The sequence below is a fragment of the Eutrigla gurnardus genome, assembly GCF_963514095.1.
Source record: "Eutrigla gurnardus genome assembly, chromosome: 13".
Taxonomy (NCBI): domain Eukaryota; kingdom Metazoa; phylum Chordata; class Actinopteri; order Perciformes; family Triglidae; genus Eutrigla; species Eutrigla gurnardus.
The window spans coordinates 13,095,991-13,116,731 of NC_139936.1; the positions used below are offsets into that span (position 1 = coordinate 13,095,991).

Below are 20,741 nucleotides of genomic sequence, written 5' to 3' on the forward strand. Positions count from 1 at the left end.
ACCCCTTAAAAAACAGGAAGTTTGCGAAAAGTCATGGAAAGTTGACATCACATATACAGATGTTCCAGATAATGTACAGTAATAGAAATTGGCCACAAAGCCATAGAAAAGTCGAGTCGATTGGTGAAATGTGTATGAGCCCTGTAATTAAATATCCGTTGTTGGCATTTGTCATAATAAATGTGCTCAAAATTACTGACAAGCTTTTTTTCAGTCCAGTAAACACAAGTTGTTTTCTTTTCTTCCCAAATTAGTGAAGGGTGGCTGCGGTCGAGTGTTGCTAAAAATACACTCGTTCCTGCTGATTTTATGAAACGCGGCATTATACAGGTTCTGGATCGGTTTGCAGGCATTACATCCCCGTTTTAATCCTGGCCTTTTATTTGTTTGCAGAAAAGAAAACCGATCCGCGGCCAGCAGGATCCCGCCCGCTCCAACGATTGTTTCCCTGAAGCACCCTGGGCAACCCCGTTGACTTGTCACCCTGGCAACAGTGCACTGTCGGGATTTCCTCCTCTCCTGTTTGTCTTTTCAGCCGTTATTAGCAGCTAAGGAGTCGCCGTATCACCTACTAATATGTCAATTTTAGGTTACGTTATATAGTCTGAGTAAAGTAAGAAAATGTCGGATATATTGTGCAAGTGGCTGAACGAGGAGCTCCGGCTGTCAAAAGCTGTTGGTAAGTGTGACTGAATTCGAAGCTTAACTCTCTAGCTAGCTAGTTACCTGCTAGTTGACTCATGCTAACTCGGTGGTTTAGTAACTGCGACTACTTTGCCACGCTAAAAGGCAAAAGGCTTGAGTTGGCCTATTTACAAAAGTGACAATGTAATAGCTGGTCTAGAAGCCAACTACACAGACATTTAATAAACCTTGATAAACCTATAGATTTCTGTCATGTTTGCAATCTGAAATCGTGTTAATATATTTTCAGTTTGCATATGGCGAGGCAAGTTTATTTATAAAGCACGTTCTGGCAAAAAGGCATTTCAAAGTGCTTTACTAGAAACATTTCAATACAGTGTTAAAACGGTCATATTACATGGGTGTTCATCTTCACAGACCCAAAAACCTTTGCCAAGGATTTCTCAAGTGGTTACCTACTTGGGGAGGTCCTGCATAAATATCAGTTGCAGAATGATTTCAGTATGTTCACGAAGAAAGAGTAAGTTGCCCTCTCCTTTTCTCTATTCATCCATGATGCTTTGCTTCTTTTATGTTGCTGGAAAAATTGCATAGGCTACTGTTGTCATAATTATTACATTTTATAACCCTTTTTTCACAGCACCTCCATCTCCAGACTGAATAATTGTACCCGTCTTGGGCCTACCCTCCAGTTACTGGGGATCTCCTTCGACATAAACATGGCCCAGGATCTGATGCAGGAGAAGCAGGGTGTTGCCTCGCGCCTCCTTTACCAACTCTACCTCTCGCTCCTCGAAAAGAGGAAGAATGCAGAAGTCAGTGGCCAACTGATGGAAATCATGCAGCCTGCAGCCTATGCTGGCCTGCATAAAAAAGAGAATGTAAGATGGGGAACATTGCATGTGTGAAATGTCACACGGTAACAAATCTTTACATTCGTTGGTGGTTACTATAAATATTATACCAATAATGAGTGAAAAACTTACACTTTAACCCCAGCTGCTTACTGATGGATTACAGTAAAAGCTCATGCTCATGAGTGGCGAACTCTTTTATGTTGCAGCTGCGGGTGTGTCGTCAGAAGTACAATGACTTGATGACTTATCACCAGGTGCCCAAGCCACCACCCTACACTTCACAGCTCAAACTAAAGAGGAGACCACAGCAGCAACGCCGAGAACAACAAGTGCAGGTGCGATGCAGATTAAATGATAATGTGATCATGGACCAACACTTATTTTTGGTTTGCTGACAGAGGGTCAGCTATAGAGTGGTGCCCACACAGCTTGTAGCAGCTGATGCCCGCTGACAATAGGCCCTACACAAGTGGCGACAGATGTCTCATCAAAAAAATGATTTACGCCGTTTTAGTAATCCAGGCCCAAGAACTTTGTGTTTGTTCTTTTCGCCAGATGTTCCCAAGTGTGCCCAGGTGTTCTTAATACAAATAGTTTGTTATTGCTTTATACCTGTCATTGTTTGTTTACAGAGGGGGAATTCATTCTAATTTACAGATTTACTTGGAATTTCAATTGATGGCCCTCTGCATACAATTCTATCAGTCATGCTCCAGGTTTAATAACAATGAATAACATTTGTCACAGCACATACAAACATCAATGGAGGATAATGGGTTTGTTTGTCTTTCTCCCATTGTCCAGACTGAAATAGCCCAGTTTGAGATGAGGAAGAAACTGCCTCCTTATGGTTATGCTTTTTCATCAAGGTGAGAGAAAAAGGAAACATTCATTAAATTGATATTGTGATATTTACCTGTATTTAGTATTATGATATGTACATTTATATTGCATTGGCATTTTATAACAACCTGAGATAATCATCATCATGCATTAGGACAATGACTTCAAACATGATTTGAACCTTTTTAATTCTAGTGGTCAGCCCATCCTTGGAGATTTTCTCATTGGAGGCAGCAGCCAGGGCTGTGAGGTCCCTGGAAGTGGAACTACATTGACAATACAATCTAATAGCAAGTATATACAGGATATCCGACAGAGGCTGGAGGAGAATGCTGTAGCTTGCGAGCAGAGAGCTAAAAGACGAGACAGATTCTTGGTGGAACAGCTCAAGGCCCATGAAGCTCAAGAGGTGAAATATGTATAACATGTTTTAAATGAATCTTACACATTCTATTCTCTTTTACCTCACAGCCTCTTTGACATACATCATTTTAACCCCAAACCAGTCATCTGATCAGGCACCTCTGCCTCACCCTGCAGGAAGCACAGCGAGAGGAGCAGCTGGTGAAGCGTCTGACACGACAGACCCAGCAGGAGCAGCGTTTGGCAGCTCAGCTCCTCCAGATACGTGTGCAGAAGGATGTGATTCGGAATAACCGCCTGATCAGAGAGCAGCAGCACCAGCAGCGGAGAGAGAGGGACTTCCAGGAAGCACTGGAGAGGGAGGCGGTGAGATAGGATGAATAAGGAAGAAAGATAATCCTCTCAGTGACAGTATGAATAGTGTCATAGGGAGAGAGAGAGGAAAGGGTGGATTTTAGTAGTTGGTATTATGAAAAAAGCCAGAGGGGGACTTCATAGACAGCTCTGTTATGTCCCTTAAGTAATCACACCTATACTGTAGATGACTGATTTAGTTGAAAGGAAGGCAGATACAGTACTGGACAGATAGTGGATGCAGTCATTGTTTCAGTATGTTGTAGAGAAGTATGGTGTCATTAACCTAATTTGTCAGGAGACCTAGAGCAGATTGTCCCACTATTAGGTCTCAGATTCTGTGATTATTTGCCATATAGTCATTTTAAGAGTGAAATCATCTTTTTTGGGAGATGATTTAGGGAGAAAATAAAATGACTAACTGTACATACATGTGAACGCTTTAATGGGGTATTATTGGTAGTTTCTTTAAGTAAACTAGGAAGCTGTATTAATTGTTACCTTCTGTTTAACATCAGTTATACGGTGAGTAACAATGATTAAAACTCATATTGATGTACTGATTACAAAAAATGATATGATCTGTTAGTTTGTGTCTCTATTCAGATTGTTTTCCACAAAAAACACCTAGCCATGAGTTTTGCACAATAAATTACCAATGTAACGTCTTTCATTTCCCTTTATTACTTGCAACTGTGCTGATTAGCAGGAACATGTATGCCATGCCACTCATTCCATCTTTCTGACTGGGGCCTGGTGCAGGCTTTGGCTCAGCAGGCTAAGTTGGACCTTGCCGAAGAGATCAGAAAGGAGCTTGAAATGTGTCAGAGGATTGCAGCTGAGCGAGCTCAGAGCAGACACAAGAAGCACTTTAAGAGCTGCAAGGACATTTTGGAGCAGATAGTGGACTTGGCCACCAAGGTTGGAGAATATCGACTGCTCACCAGGAAGTACGTAACACTATCGCTTTTAATAATGCAGCATACATATGCACACGGTATTTGGGCTTGAAAGTGTCCTGATCAGTCAATTAATGAATATGCGGAAGCTCTGAGATCTGTGAGAAAAATTGCACTAGAACCCAAAGGCATGACACAGAAGCAATCAATGTGGCAGGAGAGGCAGGCAGACAAAAAAGATACATTGAGGGACATGCAGGGGAAAAGGCTCAAACAGGCAAGACAGACAAAACAGGAACAATTCTAGAAAGCTAAACAATGCACTCTAGAGAATCTAGGGCACGTGACTGAAATATGAGTACTGAGTGACTGATGAGGGAATGAGCTGCATGTGAGGATGCGGTCATTGAAAACCAGGTGAAGAGCATTAGATAATTGCAGGGCATTAGGGAGTAACAGATTCTGAAATGACACGAGAGTTAATGATATGACATGAAAACAGAACAGGCAAAGCGATAACCAAAGAGTTGGCTGGGGATTTGACAAAATATGCCCTTTAAGTATTAGTTTGTCACCATCTTTTATCATTGTTTTATAATTTGCCTTACTTTCTGTGGGAAAACATTAATGCTAGATATTTTAGGAAAGTATTGACAGACTAAAATCTGACTGAAGCCTGAAATCTTTTATGAATCTTTAATGAATCAAAACTGAAGCAATGTAGCACTCTTGCAGACGGGAGTCAAAAACCTGTGAAGATACGACCAAGATTGGAAACATTCTTGTACAACTGACCAATGGTCAAATAAAACCAGGATATGTCAACCTCATGTCTTTTTCTTCTTGTTATCAAATACATTTCCCCAGAAACGCACTGCCCACACAACCCTGCTCAATATTCACTTTGTACATATCCTGCTATGTAGGTTTTACATATCCATTTCATTAGCTCTTCTACTCAAGCATAGATTAAACAAACTCAGTTAAGTTTAAGAATTTTCAGGGACAATTAATTGAATCATTTTGCAATTTTAATTACATTTGCAGTCATTAAATCTAGCGTTGCCTTCTGTCATTTCTTCTGCTGTTATGTCCAGTCTGATTCCAGAGAAGCTGATGAGAGAGTGGAAGGAATTGCTGTTCAGTGGTCTGCCTCTCTATGAGCAGATAAAGTGCCACCAGCCAAGGTTTGAGTTCTCTACCCCACCAGACCCTGTAGAGCTTAAGAAGCAGGAGATACTCAAAAACCAGGACTATAAGGAATACACTGTGAGTTTGAAACATAAGTGCACCGTTTTTAAATTGCACATGTGTGTTCTCCCACCCTGAACTGAAGCCCTGACCTGTCTGAATGTTGAAGATCATCTTTAGTCTTATGTCATGTTTGTCAGAACATGGTAGGTGAGTGGGCATGGCCGGAGGAAGCAGGGGAGACCAATTTACCCCTGACCAACAACAACATTCTCGGACATGTTGTCCTGCGACTGAGGAACGTTGTTCATCAGACCATCGTGAAACCTTCCCCAATTTCACTTCCCCGCTTTGCCATCAAGGCCTGTGTCCTGGGCAAGTTTTGCTCTGGCAAGACCACCTGCTTGGCCAAGCTTGCTAAAGGTACACGTCATGCAAATCCAAACACAGATGCAAGCATACACACAGACACAATCTCGCTACACTTAATTATTGAAGTAAAAATGCATGTAAGTAAGATTGTATGGCTTATTTGTTGCTGAGTATGTGTGTTGTTTCCTGCTTTAGCCCGTGGCATCTATGTCTTATCAGCTGACACACTAATTGAGGAGGCACTGAATGCTTACCAGAATGGAGAGGAGGTTAGTATACATTATACGAGTATTGTAGTACTTCACTAGTATCAATCTTTATTGAATCTTGTCACATAATTTCACTTTAAAATAACTTCACGACCATAAAATCTGACTCCTGCCAGTGCCAGAAATGTAAAAACCTGTAAATGGGTGATGTTAAAATGTCCCTTTTTGGAAAACATGTACAGGTCACAGAGCAGCAGGGAGAGGAATACAATGGGCAACTGCTCACATCCTCCACCTCACTGAAGACTGGTGTGTTACCGAAGGCAGCGTGGTTCTATGCTATTTTCATACTATACATTATAGTGTCTTTCTTTTCTTTGGGATAAAAATACACTGCATGTTAAGTATTTCATAAAGTTGCTTGTTTGATGTGATACATGTCACTCATAATTTCATCGTTTTTCATCTTGATGTTCAAGAGGAAAGTAGAGACAGCAACAAAAGAGTAAGTGTTGTTTGTGATCTTCTGAATGTATTTTGTTTTATTTGTTTGTTCATTATTTATCAATATATAACCTGTATTCAATTCATATCACTTACCAATTATTATATGATTAGAAGTTGCTTTACTTACTGGGAGACAGTAATCATTTGCGATGCTGAGTAATACAAATAATTTTCCAGAATGTATGTGTTTTTATTCAGAAAGAAATACTCTTTTCCTGCTTACATGTGCTTATCCAGCTGTCTACCCGGGCCATGCAGGGAGCTGCTGCAGAAGAAGTGCTGAGAAAAGGCCATGCGATCCCTAATGAACTGTTAGTGGACATCATATTAGAGGCTATCAGGTAAGCACATAACCTGTATTGCTGTAGGTATAGTTTATATGGAATAAAGTCAGCTGTAATTTAGTTCACATACTGTTTTGCAGAAATCCACCAACCCAATCACTTTTTAGACAATGAAATCATGTTTGTGTCATTACTAGGCAGGTTCCAGCCAAGTCAGGTTGGATCCTGGACGGCTTTCCAGCAGACATCAACCAGGCCTACCTGCTAGAGAAAGCCCTGGGTGGGTCTGTGGATGAAGGGAATGGCTTTGTGAGCAGCGAGGCAAACCTTGCTGCTGATCCTAATCCACCCAAACCTCCACCACCCCCGTCTTCTGCACTGGACCTGGCCCTGCTGCTGGATATGCCTGATGAGGGTGTGATCAGACGTCCGTTCTGTCAGAGAGGAAAGTTTGTGTGTATATCCATACATTTACATTCACATTTAGGGCATTTAGCAGATGCTTTTGTCCAAAGCGACTGACAATAAGTACATTTGTCAAAAGAAAGAAACCACAACATATCGTTGCCGATAAAGTAAGAGCTAAAAAATAAGTGTAAGGTCCTTGTCTGAGTAATGTAGTAGCCGTTCTGCAAACATACCTTAAGAACAACAGTGCTACGATCAAAGTGCTATAGGAGGGGGTGTTAGTGGGTCATGCTATGCAGAGTCGAGGTAGTCATACAAAGTAACCAGTTAAATGTAAATTGTAAGTTTGTGTGTTTATGTGGCTCTCTTGACCTTAAACCTGGTGCAGATACAGATAATGCTGCTGCTACAATCTCCCACCCCACAGACAAGATGTTGTATCTGGCACAGATTCCACACAGGTACAAAAAGAGAAGAAGAATCAAATGGGAAACTGAAATGAATACAGAATGGCTATAACTAAGATCCTTCTCTCCCCCTCCGTCCCACTCAAGGATCACAGCTTTTCAAGATACCTGGCCAAAACTGGAGAAATGGTTTGGTGGAACACAAAACATTTTGGTTCGTGTTGATGCAGATGTAGACGAGGAGGAGCTTTACAAAAGGGTAGAGTCTATCCTGCAGCAAGTTATGATGCACACACAGGAAGGTAACTGGTTGTCATTTTAGTATTAAGCAAAATCCTTGGTGGTTTCACCGTCTCGCAATTTCTTCATAATTACATGAGATTAGGTAAAAAGAATGAAAATGTTGTTCTTATCAGACACTGATGTTTACTATATATATGAATATATATCTATATGAAATGCAATATTCATACACAATACTATATACCCTCATCAGCTCTTGACACTCCTTCTGGTGAAGATGGAGTGTTGGACAATGAAAAAGTTCCAGGCTCCTCTTTCCCACCTCTACCTCCACCTGTAGACCAACCTCAGGGCCTCACAGACGAAGCCCTTGGCCCCACAGAGTCCTATTCCAGTCTTAACAAGGAACAAGCCCAAAGTGTGAAATCCAACACACATTCTCCCAGAGGTGATTTGATCACTAGACTGTGGATTACACACTTCTATTGTTGTTGTCAAGTCACTTCTGCTTGCAAAAGAGATTCTGCTTCAGAGAGAGGAATTATAAATGATATCTACTGACCATGAACATGCTGTGTTTTAGACACGTTATCCAACTGATAATGACTTAGTGAATGGTATATATGTTTAATTTACAGCCCGAATAAAGACACACTTACGTTTCAAATGTATCTGATATAGTAAGTATTTAGATACAAACATCCCCAGTGAGGCAGCTAAGTCTGTTTGAATATTAAAAAAGGCGAACCCAAGCAATAGAGTCATACATTTAAGGTTGCTTGCTTTAATTGGCATTCTCCTGAACATTTTGGACTGACTTGTTTAAGGTTATCGTAATATTATATTATGATACTATGAATATTATTATTCATTAATTGACATTAAATAAATATGAATAATTTAACTTTATCAAAGTGGTGATGTATGCACTTTTCTTCTGGCTAATCAATAGGACACTCTAGACGGGTGTCAACTGCATCAGTGACCAATGAAGATTCACAGGGAGTCCCCGAGTCTGCCTCTCCCTGCCCAGGTTCATCCAGCTGGATCTATGTGGATGAACCCCTTCCTCCAGTATGATACAACTACTCATGATTGTTTTGCTCATCACAGTTGGAAGTGCCAATGTCAATGACATACTGTATATGACATGACAGTCAGAACTGGGGGTTTCCACAAGGTGGCCCTCTAACATTATGTCACATGTCATGTGCTCCGTTGCATGACACTTTGTCCCGTTTGGTTATCATCCTATATCCCATTCTGTTCATCTTTTCCCTTCCCCACCTCTATCGTTAGGAGATCCAGGAGTACCTGTGCCGCCATTGGGACACCCTGTGTGATTGTTACGTGAACAACATAAAGACAGTGATGCAGCAGTTGCGCTCGCAATGCACTTTTATTGACCATCGCCTGTTTAACATCAGGTATTCTACCAGAAGTAGTGTGAACATGGTTTATTTAATCTGGTACAAATAAGGATATAAGTAATACATGCATAATGAGATTATGCTTTGTCAGAAATACTAAAACATAAAAGGTAAATTAATAGAACATTATTTAAAAACACTGATAAATATTACATGTGTTACTATGTAAGTATAACCTGGTTCCCTGTGTCTGTAGAGAGGAGTACAAGCATTACCTGGGGCGTCCAGACTTGAAGCAGGAGTTAGTGTTGCATTGGCAGAAGGACTTCAACAGCATTGCTAATGATATGAGAGAAGACGAGGAAACCAAAGAGCTACATCTGAGACTAGATGTGAGAACAATTTAATACAATACAAATATTCTTAAACTGAAGGTGCTGACCTTCTTAGAAATGAAACTACGACATATATGGAGATGCTCTGATATGTGTACAGGAACTGCGTGAACGTTTGTGGGATATTAGTGACAAGCGTAAGGAGGAGGACGAGAAAGAGAGGGCTGCTCTCTTGGATGACGGCTGGTTGGAGGAACAAACTGCTGTCCTCGTCAACCACCACTCTGTCCTCATGCAGGTAACTTTTCTGTTTCCGTATAACTTTTGACTGACCAAACTTTTTTTATCTTCTTTTTAGCCATTTCAATTCTGTAGTTTATAAGCTCATGCTCTAGACTATTGCATTATTCTGCATATTTTGTACCTGTTCCATTGCTTCTTTCCTGTCCTTGTCTTTATGGTGTATAGGCACCAGAATGTCTTCTATGTCCCGCTTCTGTTTGACAGAAAAAAACATAATGTTGGATTAATTGTGTTGTCCAGGTAGAGTTGGACCGTCTCCAGGGCACACTGAGTTTTCTCAGGGTCTACTATTTGAGCATGTACAGACAGGTGCTGCCCGAGCATCCCTCCAAGTTGGTTTGTATCCCCCTACTGGACACCATAGGAATTAAGGATCCGGACGAGAGGCAAGAAACACACTATTATTAGCAACATAAACATGTTACTTTAAGATAATACAATGAAATGAAGAAATGTGAATAGTTTATGGATAATGAGTGCAGAACGAGAAAGATGTATTTTGTTTCAACAGTACTGAGCCAGAGGGCATAAGTGTGTCTAGTCAGATGGATGACGGAGAGGACAAGAAGAAAAATAAATTGTAAGGGACAGGCACTTTTGCACAGTGTTTCCTACAGCATGTTTGAAAGCAGTGGATGTTGTCATTTCCTCATAGTCCAAATGCTCCCCAGCATAAACATACACACACTCATAAACAATTACCTCCTCTTCTCTCAATTTCCCCTCCTCCACAGAAGTCCTGACTCCAAGACACAAGACCACGTTGAGACAGGGAATGTCAAGGTCAATGTCGAACCTTATAAGGCGATTGTTTTTAGTTGACAAAATTACGTTTTGGCATCCTTAATTAATTAAAATTAATTTTTTTTGTATTTGTTCCTCAAAATAAAACAGCAAACAAACCACTGCCACTTACATAATATTCTTTATGGTAATAAGCTGTTAATAAGATATTTTCTTTGTTGACTCTAGCCACCCCATGAGAAACTCATCTCCGACTATGAGGAGGCACTGACTGCCATCAGCAAATTGGTAATGCTTGCATGAGCATATTATGGATATATATATATATATATATATATATATATATATATTGTAATTTAATTTCTGATGTATGGGTTATACGTGTGTGTAGGTGTCAGCAGAAGCCCACCAGGGGGAGATGGAAGAGCAGAAGGAGAGACTGCTTGAGAAGGAGAGGGCGAAGGCCTCCGCAAGTGCAAGCAAAAAGGAGAAAAGGAAGCAGTCATCAAAAAAACAGAAAGGTATGTCTTTATTAGAGTATTAAGAGAACAATAGAGAAGTGTCTTCTAAAATGTAGGCTACATTATCTTTCAGTCGGTATTGTACATCATTGTCTTCCTCCAAATCTTGCACCTCCAGGTCCAACATCCCCAACTCCGGCACCCACCCCTGCACCAGCTGATGACAAACATTCAGAAACGACTCATGATCAAGAAGTCAGAAACAAAATACATAAAGAATATGCAGCTGCATTGGATCATGAGGGTATGAACAAACAGAAAATCAGTATTTTATTTATATCACAATATATTTTTCTACAAACTGCATGTGCATATGAGTGTGTGACAGATCAATGTAGTTCCTCTGTTTCTCTTCATATATGCATGTGTGTTTGTGTGTGTTTTTTTCAGAGAATGCAACAAAGGTGCGCATTGCGCTAGTAAAAAGTCACGGTCTGGTGATGGTGCACTCCCTGAAAAGCAGAGCAGAGCAGACGTTAAGCAGCATGGTGAAGTGGTTAGAAGCACACTATCTTGCAGAAATGAAGAGGTATGGAACCGTGTGAGTGTGGGTTCATGTATGGTACAGTATGACGTGGCTAACATTTTGCATATAGAGGAACTTGAATGTGAATGAAGCAGCAAAGTGTAGCACTGCTGTCCCTGTTTTATTAGTGTTGTTGTTTTTGATGAGCGTGAGATACATACTCTGTATTTTATCTCCATATGTAAGCTCCCAGAAGTGTTCTTATTTTATATATGTGGCAAAAAAAGAACATGAAATATATCTAAATGAATGAAAGCCTGTGCTGTTGAAGTTATTCTGAAAACTAACAATGCTTGTGAACACTGTAACTTTTAGTCTCCACAATGAATGAGCCATATCTAACATTTATGCCTGGTCAGAGACCATTTTGCTCCGTACTCATACATAGAACACATGTTTGACAACTATTCTCAGCCTGTCTCTTATTTTCTAGTATTGACCAATTGTCAGAAGTGGTTCGCCATCACATAGAGGCTGGTGCTAAACTGCAGACTGAGCTGGTGTTGGTACGTAACAACTTAATAATTGTGTTGATTGTTTTAATATCTGCCCCAGGTAGGAACTGTATAGTGAAGTGTTCACTGGTTACAGGGTAGCTGCTGCAGGATGAATCCTCACTTGTTCTCCCATCGTGAGACCACCGTCTCCTTCGCCTCAGTCCTCCCATTTTAGGATAATCGATATTCTCTTGTGCAGGAAAATAGTGATTTCTACCTGAATGGAGACTGCCACATGGTGGCTAACCCGGCTCCCCCTCCACGTCCACCTCCACTGGAGAAACCCACAAGCTCCACCCCAACCATCACTCAACTGGAGTCACTTCGCCAGCAGCTGTACAACATTGCTCCATCAGGTTAATACAGGGGAGATACGTTGTAGTGTTATTGGGTCTTTTAATCATGCTAGCCATCCATCCACTAATCCCTTTCCTTCTTTTCTGATATTCAGGCCTCATGCCCAGTTCAGATTTCTCTGGTTTGCTCATGGATATCATCTCTGGGAACATGAACACAAACACCTTACCTGAGCCCTGGATTAACAAGAACGAAACACAGGTACTCTTCAAGTATTGTATTCCTGAGAGACACAAAACATTCCTGAACCATGCTGTCCATATGGTGACTATTAAAGACACTGCATTGCTCCTTTCTCTCCTGTCCCCAGCTGATGGAGATTGAATCTCTCCTAATGGACGATTATGGGCTGATCGACTGGCATCAGTTTCTGCTCAGTGCTGCGCTCCCATGGCCAGTTCCCTCCTTATCAGAGCTGCTGGTCGTGCTACAACGTTTCAAGGCAGCAGATACTGCCGACACGGGCTATATAAACGAGGAACAGTACCTACAGGTCCATGTGCACACAAACGTGTACTATAAATTATGATTATGATTCTCAGGTCAGAGCGTCTAAGTGTGTTTTAAATCACCCAAGAAATTCCTTCTACTTTGGATAAACCTGTATCTTCAAATTGTCTGTCTACTCTCACACCCCCATGGCCCCTTGCAGCAGGCCTTGGTTCAAGTATACATTGAGGGGATACAGTATATAATATAAAATAAAAACAGTAGCTCCCTTATCATGAAAACACATGTTTAAGGTGCTCCTCTTGCCTCCTTTCTCACCAGACAGAGTTGTGGTTTACTAATGAGAGTGTCCAGCTGGTCCCGGAGGACCCCTCTGAGCCTCTACCTTATGACCGTCTGGCTAACCTACGCAAGGTAACTTACCTGCAAAGCCTACTTAATTGTTTCCAATGTAAACTTTTATTATTGCTGAAATGGGAAATTCATGTGGTCATGGTACAGAAAGGACTTAAAATACTTTTTAAACTATTACTTTAAGATGACTTTTCAGCTCATTTCAGAAATAAACAGAAATGAATCTAAAACAAAATTATACAGGATACTATAACCACACTGCCATGCACTTTGTTCTTAACCTCAAATGAATAAAACCTATGTTCTTCTTCCTTAGTTCTTTTTTCAGTTGTTTGCAGACCACTCTTTTTCACCCCCTCGACTGGATTATGTGTGCATGCTGAAGTACTTTGCTGCCGACCCTGAACCCAGACAGGGCTTCATCAGAGCACTTAGTGTTGTGCTGGGACAAAAAATCAAGCACTCCTTACCAGGCCATCTTGTCAAGGTGAGCAAATCAATGCACAAAGTAAAATGAATGAAATTTCCACTTGAAAATCATTGCAAAGCACTTCTTCTTCATCTTCTGTCACCAAAAACATTATTATTTTCTGTCACCAAAGTCTTCAGATGGTTCAAAATCATAATAGAAACCAACAATGTTTTTGTAACAGCATGTATTTTGTTTTTTCGGTTCATTTGTTATGGAATGAAACACGTGAATATTAATGTTTGTCTTCAGTATAACTATTGCACATCAGCATGGCAATATCATTAAGGGTTGTGAATACAGTCTATGCCCAGTATAGAAGAAGCCACAGAGCTCAGCTCCTCAGAACTTGATGGAGACTACAAGGAAGCAGACTCTCAGGAAGTGTCCTTCCCTGCTCTCCTTGCTGTCATCTGCCACAAAGTCACCATGATGAAAGACAACAGCCCTCCAGGATGCCTGATTCGGGATGAGCACACTGAGGTACAGTACTATAGAAGTGACAATTATACATGAATGGTTGAATTAATTAAGGAAAGCATTTTTTAAGTAAATATGTAATAATTAACAGAAAAAAAATGAGCCTACACCTCTTTTTCTTTTATAATGGGGTAAAATAAATCAGGCTAAGCCCCTGACCCTCTAAGGCTAAGGGATCTATGCTTAAAAAATGCATTTTCTAAGCAGAATTATCATCAAATGGAACGCTTCCCTCATGGTTATACTCTCTATCTCTGCTGGCTTCTAGCAACTGGTGCATGTATTCAGAGAGCTGGGCTACAAGCCTGAGGACAGTGTCCCCTTCCCCGTTCTGTCTCAGCATCCTTTCATCCAGGGCCTGATAGAGACCTCAACACTCTTCAAGCTTGTAGTAAGTCTCTATGTTAGCTCATCTGTTATTTGTTCCCCTGCAACACTCAAAAGTAGCGAACCGCTTGTCCTCTCCTGCTGTAATCAAGACTGTCCACCATCGCATGCGTTAACATACTCAAATCTACGTGAGGAGTTACCTTCATCATTCATCTCTCTCTCTCTAACCTCCCAACAATCTCTCTTTCCCAGGACATTCATAGAGTGCTACTGGCTCATGAGGATGAAGGAGATGCCAACAGCCTGAACGTTTCCTAAAGGATCATATATATACAGGACATATACATATATCTCTATGCATCACAACAGACTCTTTTGAACTTAGGGAATGCAGAAAATGTTGCTTTGGCCATTTTGAAGTATTCTCATTACTTGTACGTTTGAAGTGATTGCTGAAATGTATTGCTCACTTCAGTATTGAATAATAACATTTGCAACCATAACTTGTGGTTACGTGCATAAATGTCTGATGGCGGTTGGAATCACGACATAACCGAAATGACAACAATAACATCAATGATGCCAGGATTGACCCCTCTTACTCACATTTTTTTTCCTTGATACACTCCAGCAGTTTTTCTGACTGACTTGTTTTTCTAATGACCTCTCTGACACAGAAAAGCATTGGTTACGGCCACAATGAGCGCATTGTCCAGGATAACCTACATGTCAAGCCTGACTTGACAGGAGCTGCTTGCCAGGGCACCCACAATCCTATCACAGTCCATTCAGCAGCAATGTGTTACGGTAGCTACGCTGTTTAGCAGTCACTGCTGCCTATCAACCAATCAATTTGATGTGCATGCTGTATAGAAAAAAAAATGAATGACTGGGGCATTCATGGATAAAGAAATCAGTGTTAGCTTGCTTTTCAGATCAAATCATTTATTTAAAATAACTTACAGGTGTCACAATATATATCATCATCATTGTCATCAATCAGTGCCTTTCTGTACTTATTGATGGAGGGGTTACATTCCATCAGAAGCCTTGAGAGAATGTAACTCCTTTTAACATTTCCATTTGTCTAATTTGATACAACGAGGGTTTGGGGAACCACCCTCTGACCCACCTCCCTTTCTCCTTGTCCCTCCCTTTCATTACCACTGCACAGTCCAAGGCTCTTGGACTTCTCAGCGTCTGACTTTTAGAGAAAACAGAGCCGCTCACATGTCATGTAGATCATCATACTTGTATCCAAAACCTGAATAATAAGGAGTACATCATTTGTTGCAAGACCAAGCATAGTGGATACATTCTAGGTACATTAATAAGGATCTCGGATTTCTTTTTCTCAATACTTGACACTGCAAACAGAATAAAAGTATAGTTATGGCTCAAATGGACATGAGACCAATAAGAAGATTTTCAGGATGTAACGTGACGCACTGAAAGATGATTTCTTCAAGAATGTGAATTTTCACAGTTTTAATTCTGCGTTTTTTTTCCCTGACAATTTCCCGTGGAATATTCTTGGGGAAAATTTTCCATTTGTCTGGATCACAACTTTATTTAAGGACCCGTTTCCCCCAGTTACTAGCTGGATTTAACTTTGTCGCTGGATTATTGAGCTAAAAGGGCAAACGTTCTCTTAAGGACTTCGGGTCATTATGCAAGGTTTCCTTACAGTTTTTTGTGAATTGGAAGATTTTTTAGCTTTTTGGCTGTAGGTCAGAGAATGATGCTCTAATTACAACATGGGGATTGTATTTTGGATGTTTCCTCTTCTGGCTTTTCCAGTACTTCAGTCTGCCAAGATCCTGACTGTCTGTCTAATTGGTGAGTAGCAGTGTTTAAGTGTCCTTCACTACAAGTAATACAGTTTTTCATTGTTAATATGTATTCAGAAACACAAGTAAGAAGAGGTTGTTGAAAGAGTTTTTGCAGGAAATTTGCTCTTGTATTTTTGTAATATGAAAATTCACATGTTGCAAGCCATGTGTTCAGATAGCATAGGGACAGCACGGTTATTTTATTTTGTCTCTCCTCTTCTCTCCTCTCCTCCAGGAGGAAGCCACTACTTGTTATTAGATGAAATTTCTCATAACTTTCACCAGCATGGTCATAAGGTCCGCATGCTCTTACAACTGGGAAACCCTGTTATTACAGGTAAACTGTACACACAAAACCACACACAAACACACACACACACACACACACACACACACACACACACACACACACACACACACACACACACACACACACACACACACACACACACACACACATAAACATATGGTTGCCCATAAAGTTGGAATAATTTGCAAATAAACACGTTATGAATACATTTTCACCTGGGTAATTGGGACACATAATCATGAATACTGATGCATTTTAATAGGAATAAACAGAGGATTGAGTCTGTCATATTTTTGCCCGACTTTCTGTCCGACTCCAATTTAGTCGTCTAATCTTCATGTCACTAAATGCAAACACATGTGGAATTCCTCCCAGGCTTTTCCTATGCCGGCCGTGCAGACAGTTACCAGACAAGCACCTGGTCCGTAGGAGAGAAATACATCAAAGAGTACAACGACTGGTTCCTGGAGCAACAAACACAGTTTTTACTGGGAAGGTATCACACAGACGTTGATGACATTTCTTTGCATTAATTAGGAGAAGCATGCTCTTTTAAACAAAAACGTTCTAATGTTTCCTATCTTGAGTCTGGGTTCCACCAGCATTTTGAGACCCTTGTTATATTTTAATGTGATGCCCAATTTGTCTGTTTTAGACGTTTTAAACTTTTTGGTGAATAGTTGAAAATATCTCCCCCTGCCTATGTGCTTGTCTTTCTCTTCACCTGCTGCCGTCATCATCCCTCCTCTATCTTTCTCTCAGGGATAACTTTAATAGCTTTCGAAACTTCATGGGGCACCTGTCCTATCAGTGTGACAGGCTGCTAGCGGACAAAGAGATAATAACGTTCCTCCAGCGGGAACGCTACGACATCGCCATCCTTGATGCTTTTAACCCCTGCTCCTTTATCCTGGCACACAAACTTGGTACTTTACCGTATTTGCTGCTCATATCACTATGTTTCATGACATAATTCCTATCATCCTTTGGGTTATTTCATTTCTACGGTATTACATTACGGTCTATACATTATTTATCAACACCTTTATGCTTTTTGTAGACGTTTTTAACAAATGATGTGCCAGATTTACAGTGTTTCATTTTAAACCTATCAACATCTTTGAATAAATCTACAGCACTTCCATGCACCTCACTCTTGATCCACTCCAGGTGTCCACTACATAGCTTTCTATCCTGGCACTCTGAATGGTCCTCTGTCCATCGCTCTCCCCAGCCCAGTCTCCTACATCCCAGTCTTCAGCTCCCAGCTGTCCGACCACATGAACCTCTTGGGTCGAGCAAAGAACCTCATTTATTCTTTCTTGGCTCCTGTAGGTAAGAATGCTGTTGCATAGGGGATCACATATTGTCGAGGGGGTTATCTGGCTTGCTTAGTCTTTTTGCTCCATTCTAAAATTGTTTTTGCATCTGCAATAATCTCTGGAATAATGTGTTGCTTATCTTCATGTGCTTTGCTTTACCATGTAGCCTACTTTTTCATTTTGTCTTGAAATAATGCTTTGTGTTTGCAACCAGCAAGTAAGTGGTTTAGCTGATACCCACTAACAAGAAATTAGATATAATAGTTAAAACTGAATGACTCTAAAAATGTTGGTGTTGTGGATTGTTTCTTGTATCAAAGGCCAGGAACTTGTATGGTCAACATTTAGGGAAGTCGCTGAGCGCCACCTCGAATCAGGCTCACCCCCTGGAGGTCTAGAGGAGTTGCATCAAGGAGCTGAACTCTGGGCCTTCAACACTGACTTCTCCCTGGAGTTCCCCCAACCTCTTATGCCCTACACTGTGTTGGTGGGAGGTCTGCTGAATAAACCTGCAAAGCCTCCGGAGCAGGTCTCTTCTCTTGATATACTAAATCACAACCTGCCTTAATCAACACTGCACACACCCTTTGCATATTTCCTCTATTGCACATACTCCAACACTTTTGATCCTTCAGGATCTTGAGCTGTGGATCTCCAATTTTGGGGAGGCAGGTTTCATCATCGTGACTCTGGGATCAATGGTCTCTTCAGTCTCTGTGCACCCTCTGCTTGTGGAGCTGGTGGCTGGCTTCTCTAGAATCCCCCAGGGGGTGCTCTGGAGGTAAGGGCATAACGGTTCAAATACGTGGTGTCACAGATCTCAATTTTTTAAATACTAAAAAAGAGGGGAAAACATTTTATATATATATATATATATCCTGCAGTGTTTTGCTTTCAGGTATGACCCCAAGCGATGGCCGTCTCACCTGGACAGACCTCCCAATCTCAGGCTGGTGGACTGGCTGCCTCTTAATGACCTGCTGGGTAGGAACACTCTGCCTCTCTTATCCTAACCCTTTGGCACAAACACATAGAAAGGTTACAGTATATGAATGTCAAACAGATTGTTTGTTGCAGGAATTGTGGACTTTTTTAGAAGAGGGATAAAACAATTAATTGCGAGATAGATTTCTATCAGACACTGGACCAAGATTGCAGCAGACAGAGACTGGGTTACTGCTGCACTGCAGCTCCATGCCTCCTCTTCATATTTAAAGAAACACATCGAGACTCTAGTTGTTTTTAAATGTTAAATAAAGGAGCAAGATACAAATACAGTGTAAATTATCGTGGACGTGCCATCTGGTCATTGCTCTGTGGTGTAATTCACCTGGTGTGCTTCATTTGACATCAATCCCATGGTGGCAATGAAAACTTGTTAATGCGTGAACACCCCCATCTATCACAAAACCCCCAACACCCTTACGTCCTTCACTCCGTAATTCAGTTTTCTCTCATTTCTGTTTACCCCAGGCCACAAGAAAGCACGCCTTTTTATCACCCATGGTGGACAAAACAGCCTGTTCCAGGCAGTGTACCATGCTGTTCCTGTGCTGGGAATCCCTCTGTTTGGAGACCAGTTTGATAATGTGGTGAGGGCTGAAACAAAAGGACTTGGCCTCACCATCAACCCCACACACATCACCAGGGAACTGCTCAGCTCTACTATTCAAACTCTCATGCACGACATCAGGTATGTGGATGGATGGGAGGGGCAACATTAATGGTGCCGGTAGGGTACAGAGATGTCTGTAACTACTATTCCCTTCTCTTTCTGAAATGTTCCAAATTATATCTCCTTTTTTCAGGTTCAAGTCGTCAGCGTTGTCCCTTAGCAGAATCCATAAATCCCATCCTGTCCCTCCAGCCCTTCGACTCATCCAGTGGGTGGAGCACATCCTGCACACTGGAGGTGGAACTCATTTAAAGCCAGCTTCACTGATGCAGCCATGGTACCAGAGATACCTGTTGGATTTGGGGCTTCTTTTTTCTCTGGGGCTTCTTGGACCCGTAGTTCTCTGCTGGACTTTCTGCAGGAACAAGAATAGCACGGACAAGCAGAAAAAAATACAATAGCAGTACTGGGCATTTCCTCTGAACTTCAGATTTATACCTCAGTTCTGTGTTACTTGTAAATATTGGACTTGAATAATTCTGAGAATAACATTTTTTTTAAATCCTGCAACCCTAAAATACTAGATGTCAAATAAATAAACCATGCTTGAACTAAAACGTCCTTTTCCTCTGTAGCCCCACATAGCCCAGAAAAGAAATCGCTTAATGAGAAGTATAGATTCATTCAAATGCATCTTTGGTGGCATTAATACAGTTTTTCAACTTTTCATTCCATTTTGAGCCTTTTTTTGGATGCTGTATTTCCAGTTTGGCATCAGTGGAATAGCCTTAATACCAAGTGCCGTGCCCTCTGCCCTCCCAGCGCCATCGTGTCTACCAGACTCATTTGTGTACTGCACAATGTACCGCAGCAGCGCCACATTGTCCAACACCTCTGTGCTACTTTGACCTGGCTGTGCTGCAGGCAGTGGTGGTTGACAGCACACGCCCAGACAAGAACGTACACCCTGATTAAAAATGATTCTGTTGGATATGTTTGCTTGTCTAGTTTTGGATATGTGTGTGAAGACAAGAAATGTTGAGAGTCAAGGAACAACTCTACCTGCAAAGTTTGTGTGCGTGCGTGTGTTTGGGGCAGCGTTCTGGTCTACTGGCTCTTCAATTATTAACCACCTGCAAGTCTCAACTTTGACCCCCACACCCTCCTCTGCTGGTTTCCACTGAGTCTCCTTCCCCTTTCTAAACAAGACACAAAAGCGAGCAGCAATGTTCACGGTCAGCGCTCAAGCCACTGTTGAGAGCACACCAGGCCCCCCCCCCCCCTCTCTGTTCTGTCCTCCCTCCCACTCCTCACATCTGTGTTGGGGGTTAGCAGGGAGGAAAA

At 41.3% G+C, this 20,741-nt stretch overlaps 2 protein-coding genes across 2 annotated transcripts; both read left to right on the top strand.

Moving 5' to 3' along the window:
* The first annotated feature begins 453 nt into the window (after nt 1-453).
* spef2 (sperm flagellar 2) lies at nt 454-14,973 on the top strand. Its single transcript, XM_084025583.1, has 36 exons — nt 454-679; nt 1,063-1,165; nt 1,286-1,526; nt 1,709-1,837; nt 2,307-2,371; nt 2,541-2,754; nt 2,886-3,074; nt 3,825-4,012; nt 5,059-5,230; nt 5,353-5,575; nt 5,720-5,793; nt 6,478-6,581; nt 6,722-6,967; nt 7,319-7,393; nt 7,487-7,641; nt 7,836-8,030; nt 8,535-8,656; nt 8,882-9,009; nt 9,209-9,344; nt 9,448-9,585; nt 9,831-9,976; nt 10,102-10,170; nt 10,325-10,373; nt 10,563-10,622; nt 10,726-10,855; nt 10,974-11,099; nt 11,246-11,384; nt 11,815-11,887; nt 12,078-12,234; nt 12,330-12,436; nt 12,546-12,728; nt 13,007-13,099; nt 13,356-13,526; nt 13,812-13,991; nt 14,257-14,379; nt 14,571-14,973. Exons 1-36 carry the CDS (start codon nt 622-624, stop codon nt 14,634-14,636), a joined length of 4,827 nt encoding a protein of 1,608 aa, XP_083881709.1. The 5' UTR covers nt 454-621; the 3' UTR covers nt 14,637-14,973.
* A 372-nt stretch (nt 14,974-15,345) lies between these two features.
* LOC311023620 (UDP-glucuronosyltransferase 3A1-like) lies at nt 15,346-19,984 on the top strand. Its single transcript, XM_084025584.1, has 10 exons — nt 15,346-16,157; nt 16,386-16,487; nt 16,836-16,956; nt 17,223-17,386; nt 17,631-17,795; nt 18,103-18,311; nt 18,418-18,563; nt 18,681-18,766; nt 19,256-19,475; nt 19,591-19,984. Exons 1-10 carry the CDS (start codon nt 16,076-16,078, stop codon nt 19,856-19,858), a joined length of 1,563 nt encoding a protein of 520 aa, XP_083881710.1. The 5' UTR covers nt 15,346-16,075; the 3' UTR covers nt 19,859-19,984.
* Nucleotides 19,985-20,741: the final 757 nt, after the last annotated feature.